This window comes from Pelmatolapia mariae, linkage group LG17 (genome assembly GCF_036321145.2).
Source record: "Pelmatolapia mariae isolate MD_Pm_ZW linkage group LG17, Pm_UMD_F_2, whole genome shotgun sequence".
NCBI classification, from domain to species: Eukaryota; Metazoa; Chordata; class Actinopteri; order Cichliformes; family Cichlidae; genus Pelmatolapia; species Pelmatolapia mariae.
In genome coordinates this window covers 12,682,768-12,693,232 of record NC_086242.1, presented here as the reverse complement: position 1 = coordinate 12,693,232, position 10,465 = coordinate 12,682,768, and the positions used below count along the sequence as shown (strand labels likewise).

At 41.5% G+C, this 10,465-nt stretch overlaps 1 protein-coding gene across 3 annotated transcripts; it reads right to left on the bottom strand.

Annotated features, from left to right (window-relative positions):
• Positions 1-47: 47 nt before the first annotated feature.
• Positions 48-10,358, bottom strand: cracr2ab (calcium release activated channel regulator 2Ab). Of its 3 annotated transcripts, none has more exons than XM_063501252.1 (18): positions 10,245-10,358; positions 9,170-9,543; positions 8,081-8,192; positions 7,212-7,401; positions 6,938-7,084; positions 5,334-5,424; positions 4,682-4,777; positions 4,221-4,408; positions 4,047-4,118; positions 3,687-3,735; positions 3,518-3,600; positions 2,636-3,287; positions 2,414-2,546; positions 1,877-1,958; positions 1,026-1,140; positions 740-841; positions 582-658; positions 48-487 (listed from the first exon to the last, which is right to left on the bottom strand). In XM_063501252.1, exons 2-18 carry the CDS (start codon positions 9,323-9,325, stop codon positions 400-402), a joined length of 2,433 nt encoding a protein of 810 aa, XP_063357322.1. In that variant the 5' UTR covers positions 9,326-9,543; positions 10,245-10,358; the 3' UTR covers positions 48-399. The 3 variants fall into 3 exon arrangements, with proteins under 3 accessions (XP_063357322.1, XP_063357324.1, XP_063357323.1); XM_063501254.1 differs by having other exon boundaries at positions 59-487; positions 2,414-2,543; positions 2,636-3,194; XM_063501253.1 differs by having other exon boundaries at positions 66-487; positions 2,636-3,194.
• Between the last annotated feature and the right edge of the window lie 107 nt (positions 10,359-10,465).

Sequence of the window (10,465 nt, the reverse complement as noted above, 5' to 3'; positions counted from 1 at the left end):
TACAGTATACTTCTGATTCTCTTAGCTAAAAGGATTTTATTTAATTACAATAAGGAATATTCTAAATACTACAAAGAGACAATTGTGATTTAGCATTTACAGGTAATGGCACAACTTTTTGTTTTACTGTAGAGAAGCTCCTTTCCATTAAAGTTTGACAGCAGTTTGTTCACACAGACTATACGGACTTCTACCGTATATTGCATTTACTATTAAGCATTTACTGCCTTCCTGGTTTTAAAGTCCATTACTCTTTTCAGTTTTGTCTTTAAACATTTTAATCTCCACAGGAAAAAAAAACAAAAAACAAGATCTACCTCTCAATAAACTGAGTATAGCAGTACAAAGATTTTTTTTTTTTCCTATGGTTTTAGGTTTTCTTTGTGTTAGCTTGAGTCTTCACTTGCAGCAGGCTTTCTTCTTCACAGGCTGAGTGCTGAGTATGACTGTTGTATCTCTCACCCTGTCCTCCTGCTCCATTAACACTCTGAGTAAACAAAGAGGGAAAAAAAAGGCTTGACATCTGCTGCGAATCATAATGCAGCCCCAGTGTGCTGTGTATCAGATTGTTTTGATCTTACCTGGCCAGGTGGGTCAGGGACTCTGTCACATTCTTTCCCGTGTAGGCACTGACCTCAAAGAACATCACCTTGTTTTCCTGCAAAGGGTGTGTACACAAATTCAGACCCACTGTTGTCCTAGAACAGGCAATACTTGCACAAAAATGCATTAGATTTACATAAGCAAGTTGCTCAGCTTCTTTAAATGACACCTCCCTGTCTTCGTCCATGTCCATTTTGTTACCTAGCAAGAGAATAGGGATCCCTTCTCCTGCTGCTTCCTAAGAAAATAAAGAACAGTGTTCCAGAGCTTCCCATTTCAGGATTTGCCAAAGATGTGAACTGCATAAACGTCATGAGCAATAACCCCAGCTTTTAATAATGTGAATTCCAAAATTGGATGAACTGAACCATGCATGCAACAAAACGAGACTTGCACAGGACTGAATGGGTCAAAGGTCCAACCTGAACATTGGTGAGCCAGGGCCGCACAGCCTTGAAGCTCTCCTCCACTGTAACATCATACATCACCACCACACCATCTGCCTTGCGAAAGAACTGCTTGGTTATGCTGCGGTACCTGTGTCAGTAGCAGGATTTGAATGTCAGCACAGTGGCCCATTTTTTCAAAAGTGAGTATAAGAATACATTATGTACATCCACCTCAATACTGCTACAATAATACTACATGGTTATTGTTTTATAGTGACTATTCATGAAGAAAACATTCAAGTGTTGGAAATACGACACATTTTTTTGTAATTTTGTTTCTGTTCACTTCTACGGAGGATTTGAAACACTCAAGAAGTCCATAGTATTGGATTTAATTCAAAGGTTTTGACAAAAGTAATGCATTAAGTGCAATAAAAACCATTTTTATACATTATCTCTAATTTTCAGTCTTCAGAAACTTATTAACCTAACTGTATATACTGTATACACTTCCATTCATGTAAAATAAAGTATTGCAAGAGGAATTGTGTTTATTAAGAGGGCATGTTAGAACAATTCTATAAAAAAAATTTAAATATAAAAAAAAGTAATACAGAGGCAGGGTAAAAGCATAATTAAAGGGAATTTGCAAGTGTGAAATTTTTTTTTTGAGATTGCAAAGTCATAATTTTTATAAAAAAGCTCACAATTTCTCCCAGATTAAACCTAAGATTGGAGAAAGGTTGCAATAAACTGACTATATATTCAGACTTTTGATATGATATTCTTAATTAGTATTTTATTGGTAAGCTTCAAGTTGCAAGATATTAGTGGTTTATATCCAACCAGTTAACTGAAATATGCTGAAGGAAGGGGTCACTCACCTCTCTTGGCCTGCAGTGTCCCAAAGCTGCATGGCTACCTGCATATTGTCCAATGTTAATGTCTTCACACTGTAGTCAATACCTGATTTAAAAACAAACAAACATATAATAACATATAATACATAATAGAACATAATATAAGGACACACTTCTCACATTTAAATTAGGCTTGATTTTACTTCTCATTTTCACTACAGAGGAGCAATGATATAAATGGCCAGTAGGGGGATCAAAGTGCCTGTGCTTCATTCCAGCAGAAAAAGGGGTGAGAAAGGTGGTGACAACAAGGCATAAAAGGAGGATTGGAAAAGATGAAAGCAAGGATAAAGAAAATTCATCCAAAGTGACATAATCTGTAGTACAATGAGTGCCAGGGCTCTCAGACAGGCAGTGTGACTTCACAAGCCCTTTCATGTGATGCTAAATCGCCCCCCAGTATTCAGGAAAGGCATCCACAGCCACACTCGCACACATGCCCTTCAGATCTGTTTAAAATGGGCTGAAACATCAATAAAATATGACTGCCTTTCTTCTCACCCACAGTAGCAGTTGTGGAAGGGTGGAAACCGCCCTCACAGAAGGAGCGCAGCAGGGATGTTTTCCCAACGCTGGAATTTCCAACCAGGACCACTTTAAACAGGCGGTCTGGGGCAAACAGTTCTTTCGCCTTCTGTAGGCGAGCAATTAGAAAGACAGTTTCATTACCTCTCCAGTAACTTATATAAAAGCATATATAAAAGTGGGGAGCTGTAAACACACCTGTGAGGTCTCCTTTCCCACAGGCTGTCCTCTTGGAGAAACAGGCGGGGTCTTCTTCGATTGAGTAAAGTAGGATTTCCTTGCAGGAGGAGCTTCTTTTGACACTGAGATGTAACGTGGGGAAGCACTGAGGTCGCTCCTTCCGGCATCTTCTTCCTCCTCATCCCTCTCGTCTTCCTCCTCGCTGACCTGGTGCAGTAAGGGCTGAGGTCCTCCTTGGAGCAGGTGGGGTAGGTGGTCCTCTTCTATGGAGATGACTCTGCGGAGGGGCCACCCGTCCGGCGGGGCATCTAACACCTCCTCCTCTTCTGCCACCTTCTTATCAATTTCAACTTTCTTTGATTTGTCTCTGCTTCTCCCCAACACCCTCTTGTTGGTGGCCATTTTGGTGGACAGCCTTTTGGCCTTTGTCTTCATGTCGTGCACTTTAGGCAGAGCGGGGCTGATGTGACCATTGGCTAAGCCAGAGTTCCTATTCGCTGAAGGCCTTTGTTGGCACACAGGGCTGCTAGCAGCTGTGGTGGAGGGAGCAGGGGTGGCAGTGGTGGTGTCATCTTCACTACAGGAGGAGGAAGCAACAAAAACGATTTGAAGGTGCTCTATAGGCAAGGCCTCCAGAGATAGGTAGGACCCATCCACCAACAGTGAGGCTCTTTGGGGACAGAGGAGAAACAGAGGATTTACTGGATCAATTCACTTGAGTTTTCTAATATTTCTAGTTGTTAATTTGGCTATTTTTTTGTGAGTATAAGGAATCAGACATCCTCTGTTTTTCCTCCTTTGATGCATGATTTTTACATCACATTTGTCATTGTTGCATAGGAAGCAATCTGACAGGGATGAATTCTGTTAAAAAGAGTACTTGAATGATGAATGAATCACCTTTTTGCCGGCTGGCTGCTGTCATCAAATATATTGCCGAGGCCCGCTCTCTGCTTCTGCTTCTTTCTGAGTGAGGTTCGAGGCTTGTTTAAAAAAAGAAGGTGCATTACTCAGCTATTCTAGTGCTGTAATCGAGTTAATGCAGTTACATAAAATACTATTTACTTACTACACCACAGCACAAGTCTCGCTCATCCTTTAAATGCTTGTTCATCTCTCTGGAAAGTTAAAGAAGGGATGTTAAAGAGTGTTTTTTGCTTTGCAAATCCTTGAACCTTGGAGTTTGATTCATAGGGTTTGGCCAGTTAGGACTGAACCAGGAGCCAAAATGAGTAAAACAATAGTTGTGGTCAGAAATTTATATCCACTCAACATTGGCATGAATGATTGTACAACTTTTGGATTGTCTCCAGTCCACACAGGCTCAAAAGTGTGCATACAGGCTCATCAAAAACTCATGGACTTATGCAGTGGATGTAAACTCCAACTAGTGCCCAAGTTTGAAAAGTGCTGGGTGTTCTCATTATACCTGAGGAGGTCAAGCTGCTTCATTAGACTTTGCTTTTCCCTCTGCAGTCCTTCAGTTACTCGGTACATTTCCCTGAAACAAGACAGAAGAAACTTGCTTTTAAATAGCTCCTCTATGGCATCTGTTTGCACACTGCAGGCAAACACAGTTAATACAAACAATGCTTATACGCACATTTCTTTCTCCTGTTGTAGCCGGGAGGCCTGTTCCTGCAGCATAGACAGCTGTTCCTGGGCCAGCACCAGCTCCTGGCTGGTGCTCTCCAGCGCTCTGGACAACTCATTGTTGGTCATTTTCAGTTTGACGTTCTCTACGTGGCTCTCCTGCTTCTCACTGCTCAGCTCAGAGCACTGGTGCTCTAACTAAATAGGGAGATATTCACAGGAGTTATAATACACTAATGCTGGGTAAGTGTACTTAGGGGATATCTGCACAGGGAACAAAACAGTGAGGTTTGGTGTAAATCCTCTCTACACGACAGATGTAATGCCACAAGCCCACTATTCAATAGTTACACATAACAAATGTTTTTACAGAGAGCTTAAATTTTTTTTGTCATGCTGTTACAATGGTGGATGTTCTTATTAAACATGACTGCAGAATTTCTTTGGGATGCGTTGTCCATATTAACTTACCCGTTTCTGCTTCTGGAAAAGCTGCTCCAACTCTCTCTCCTTCGTAAGAAGCTGGTGCTCCAGGTCCTGGCTGCGCAACTGAAGCCGCTCAGAGTCCTGCAGGAGCAGAAGAAGAAAAGCTTCAACTTGCGGTTAAAAGAAAGTGCACAAAATTAGCTTGAAAGGTAAAAACACTGCTGTCAATACGATATAATCCTTCCATAAGCAAAGCTACGCTTACATCATTACTACTGCTTGTTCTCTCTCTTTGAAAGACCCAGAATTTATGATAATGCAGAAAGTGGTCTTCCACTTTACTGAAATAACTGTCTAGTGGTTGACTGTGGAAGACTATCAGCTTCCATAAGGAACTGCTTTTTTTCCTTTTTACTTGTGTTCCATCCATTCGCTTCCGCTTATCCTTTTCAGGGTCGCGGGGGTGCTGGAGCCTATCCCAGCTGTGTTGAATTCAGATTTAAAATGAGCACACAGAAAGTTATTTAAATTTGAAGTTAGTCATCTTGTGTCAGAGAGTGCACTTCTGTACAGTGCAGTCCAGCATACAGAACTGGACTTTAAACATCTTGCTTTGTATTTCTGAATCTTTTTTACTTCTTCGGTTGCCAAGGAGATGCTTCTTTGTCAGATTTTCTTCATGTCTGAGCTCTTTTACCTTTAGCAGCAGCCGTTCTTTCTCATTTTTGATCTGTGCCTCCATCTCTTCATATAAATACCGGATCTCACTGTCATGTGTTGCTGCCTTCCTGAAATGACACGTTAAGGTAAACTATTTATCAATGAAAGACACAAGGTGGTACATGTAATATCTAAAAACAGAACAACATTGCTGTCTACACTGTGAGCACTTGACATGCAAACACATTTTCAGACTACTGGTAAGTACAATCCCTGTGATGATCGTTAAGACCCCAGCAGCCAATTAGTTAAGTTTAGAAGAATAACAAGCTGTAACATGGTGCCACGCAGTACCATGAGTAAGCCTACATCCCACTGATGCTCACGTTGCGTTTACAAAGACAAAAGACTATAATCATCAAGTATGTCATTCTGCATATCAGGGGAGTAAATACATTAATATACAGTACAAAAAAAATCCCCCTTTGCTCTGTGTTCACTCAATCATATCATTAATGTGTTTCCACACCAGTAGAAGGCAATCAGAGTGTGGATCTAGATTAGTGGTCATTTGACATGGATAAAGATGTTGTTCTATAGAGAATTACAGGTAAATCCCATGCAGCAGGCTCTGGCTGGAGTCCACAATGTAAACACAATCCCACCCTTATGCCACTGATTATTTAGGGGCTAATGCATAAGAAGCATATTGGCTTTATGGTGGTTTTTGGGCCATAAAGTGTTGGTTAAAACAAAGTAAATAAATAAAACATTGTATATAGCATATGCATTTCCTTACTTATAGTCTTGCCAAAAACCTGGCATCTCTTGAGATGGTATGCAGTGTCGTTAAAATATGAGGACAAGTGGAGGACAAAAGAAGATGAATAGTATCTTAAAGTCATGTCCTTAAGACACAGGGGAAAAAATTCAATAAAGACATCGCACAACGTCTGAGAGATGCATCTGGCCCTTCGTTTGATCCATGTACTCTTCACAGAAGCCTTGTCAGAAATGATCTCAGTGGAAGAGTGGCTGTCAAGAAGACATTCTTAAGGAAAGGAAACAGGGAGGAAAGGCTGATGTATGTCTTATGAAGTGATGAATCCAGATTTGAAATTTCTGGTTCAAATCCTCTTCTGAAGAGGTCAGATAGAGGTACAAACAGAAGTTAGTGTCTGACTGAATTATGGACGCAGAAAAGTACTATCAGAATTTGATCCACCATCAACATCATATGGATAGTATCTGGTTGGCAACAGCTAAATTTCTCAAAGCACACTGTAAACACACAAAACACACACACACACACGCACACGCACGCACGCACGCACGCACACACACACACACACACACACATGTTTTTTTAGCATGAAACATAAAAACAGGACAACGCTGCCCACAATCATCATATGAGCAATCCAAACAGAAAACAGGCAACCTGTTTTTATATAAAGAAATTAGGGGTGGCTCGAGACTTTTGCACAATGCTGTATTTCTTTCTCTTTCCTTCCCTATATTGAACCTCATGTCCAATATTTCTTCCACACTCATAGTGACTAAAAACCTTGTGAATGGGTAAAACACCATGAAAAGCCCCTTTTCCCTTGCCCCTTGTGTATGTGTTTTCTGCCCTACTACCTCTGGAGGGCGCTCTCCATCTCCTTCTTTTCCTGATGAGCTTCCTTGATTTGATGGGTGACCCTGGCCAGAAATTCCTCAAAATTGGACAAGAGGTGAGGCTCATCACGTCTGAGCTGGATCCAAAGGCTGCGCACCTCGTCTGGACTGGAGAAAGAGAGGAGAAGGAGATAAAGAGGGAGAGACAAAACTCAACTTAGCTCACAGGTTTGTCAAGAATGGATCGTGACAAAAAACAATAATGCACATAAGGTTTTGTTGTGATTAAACTCACTCTTCAAATACATTACTGGCTCCCAGGCTTTCCAGCAGCATGCAGAAGTGCCTCTCCTCCTCATCCTCAACTCCTGACAGCTTGGCTTCCCATTGGCTCTGATAAAGGGCTTCCTTAGCCCTGAAGACTGGGCCAGGGGCCTGATTTTGGTCATCAGTCACAGAGATCCTTCGACCATGCAAAAACTGACCTGAAACACACCCTCAGCTTTTAAGCTTGAAAGATAAATTCAAAAGCTTTTCATGACTTCACACATCTTTTCTCAGCTGCTCCCATTATCTGCCTCCCATTAGGCAAATGATCGCTACAGTGGATCATCTGCCTACATCACTAAATCCACAAATCTTCTCTGTGGTCTTCTACTTTTCATTATTGTCTGGCAGCTTTATCTCCACATCCTTTCTCTAGTCTCCTACCAGCCTATCCTGGCCTCTCCAAAACGCTCTACCTGAGCTGTCCCTCTGATGTACTCATTTCTAGTCCTGCCTACATCTGGTCACTCCTGATGAACACCTTAACACTCCAGCTCTTCTTCCTGTCTTTGCTTTAGTATCACCATCTCCAAACCATAAGTCATAGCATGTCTAACTATCATCTTGTAAACTTCCCCTTTTACTCTTGTCACAAATCAGCCCTGCCTGCATTTTTACAAACTATTCCTTATTATTGTATTTTGCACTTGAAGCCACTCTGTTTTTTTTGTGTTTGTAGAACTACAAGATACTTTTAAGTATTCAAAATCAACTTGAACTCAACTTGATGCTATAGTAATGTCTTCTATTTCAGGTTCGACATAGAGAAAGCTATTTGGAGTAACAAGTGTGATATGTGTGACCCAAGCTAAGAGCCTCTGATGGCAGGAAACCTACTGAATCCAGAGGTGAATGCCTCCAGTGTGAGGTAACCCGTGTGGTCTGTATCCAGAGAGTCAAACACGTCTTCCAGCTCCTCTGCGGACAGAGGCAGCTCTCTGTGGAGCCTCTGCCAGGAGAAACACATAAACAAAAAGGACTTTAAAATACCACTGTGGTGAGCTGAACTCCACTTCAAAATGAAACACACTCACTGTAAAACCACTGCAAGTTACTTTTAAGACACAATAAATAAATGTCACATGATAAGTTCGCACCTCAAATCTGCTACAGTACATTTTCCTCTGTAGTGACACAGCTCAGACGAAGCTTACACTGACCTAACAGTTGCACTGAGTTTTTTTTTACTTTTTTTTTTAAATGTAAGAGTGTTTTATTAAAAAACCTCAACACAAGCCCACAAGAGCTGCCCTAATTAGCTGGAAACACAGCTCGCTAATGGTCAGACCTTTAAAAAGAGGCTTGCATGCATTGTTCCTGCCTGTGCTCTTCACTGCAGCCTGTGCGCTGAGAGAGTGGCATTATATTCATAAACATTTCCATCAGCCGTGCTGCTCCAACACTTCTCAGGCTGTTTGAGTGCTCCGAGTTCTTTAGCAACGGTAATATGAACTGAAAAAGTGACACTGAGTGTTCCCTGCTCGGTGCTCACTGTTATTAAAGCCCCGCAGGACACTAAATTGTTCCACAGGTAAAAGCGTGTCCTTTCGAACTGTTGTTCTTCTTAGCAGCGGCTTAATGCACTCACAGGTCCTCCACGGATTTTTAAAAACCGCTGAAAGAGTAAGAGTGTCAAGGAAAAACTGACCCCTCCCTGTTTTTCAAAGGAAATAAATATTCATATTGAGCTGGCACAATTATTAAACTAATTGGTGGAAAATGTTTACAGTAATGATATTAATAGATGGATTGGTTAAGCTTTACTTTCTGACAGTATATACACTGAATGATTAATCCTTGATTCATTAACTACCATTTAAAATGTCTTATATATATCTGCCTTAATAATGTAAAATTGTCAAATGCCTGCAGACTTTACAGAAGAGTGTAAAGTCCACAGAAGCACACACAGCCTCCATCTCTAACCCTCATATCAGTGCGAGTGATGAAGCCTTTTCCCTCCACATCACAGGTCTGGAAGAACTCCTTGGTCTTGTCCAGCAGGGCAATGCGACCCCAGTCAGAGCCCCTCCTCTCTGGGCTCCGTCCAAAGCCATTCACCCCGTCCTCCTCCTCCTCCATGTTTCGCTGTGTCTCTCTTATTGTTATATATTTATTTTTTTATGATCACTGATGGGTGGTAGGTTGCATGTACTTTGAAGTCCTCTTCATTAGCCCTATATTCAGTCCTCTGGGCCTCCTAGAGTCACCATGACAACAGAGGCAGGAAGTAGCAGCAGATGACGAGATCACTGATAACTTGGTGGCTTACAGACAGACTTAAAACTGGTTGCAGGTTCCTGTAAGACAGACAAAGAACTGTACTCAATTAAAAAATAACATGATGACAATTTTAAGAAAACTAAGGTGGTTACACAAGTAGCAGAGCACTACAGCTAAACTGCACTTCCCTTTTCTAGTAAGCCACTGACAAAGGTATGTAAATACACAGTAAAGGATTATCTTAATACTCCACCATACAGAACACATGACGGCATAATGCCTGCAAGACTGCTGCAAGCAGCAGATGAATTAATGTGTCCCCCTATGTGTTTTCCTCGCGCCTTTGTTTTGAAGTGCTGTCTTGTTTGCACTGCTCCGAGCTGGAGCGCAGTTTATCCTGTCAGGAATTCTAAATCTGCAGCAAACACTGCTGAAAGTGAAATATCAGAGGCAGGTGTTGGATTGTCAAGTCTTGAATTTGGATTTTTTCTGAAGGCTGTTTAATTAGTGCAAATTTTAACTTGGCTACAAACTAAGTGAGTACATACTACTAAGCAGCACTGCCACCTACTTTGTAAGCTCAGACAAATCCCCTATAATACAGGCTAGTTAAAAGACACTTAAACAATGTAAGTAAAGTTCTGGGCCTTCCTCTGCAGCATATACAAAACTCTTGGCGAATTCTTTCTTTCCTCAGCTCTTGTATCTACAAGTTGCACAGGTTTGCATTTGTCCCTTTTTTCTTTAAATAAGTCAGAAACGGAAGGAAAGCTCTTACCTTCTACAAATGACGAGCACAACAAACTGAAACCTTTTGTATCCGCTCTCAGTATTAACAGAGCTGTGACCACACTGTGTTTAGGAAGTCTTGCCTCACAGACGAGTGTTAGACAAGTCATTCTGCAACCATGTGATGTCATGAGGAGGCAGCCTGAGGCTTTTCAGCCTGGGTCCACCCGCTGCTCTCACAGAGATGGGGCTGCAGAGTGAGCTTACTCT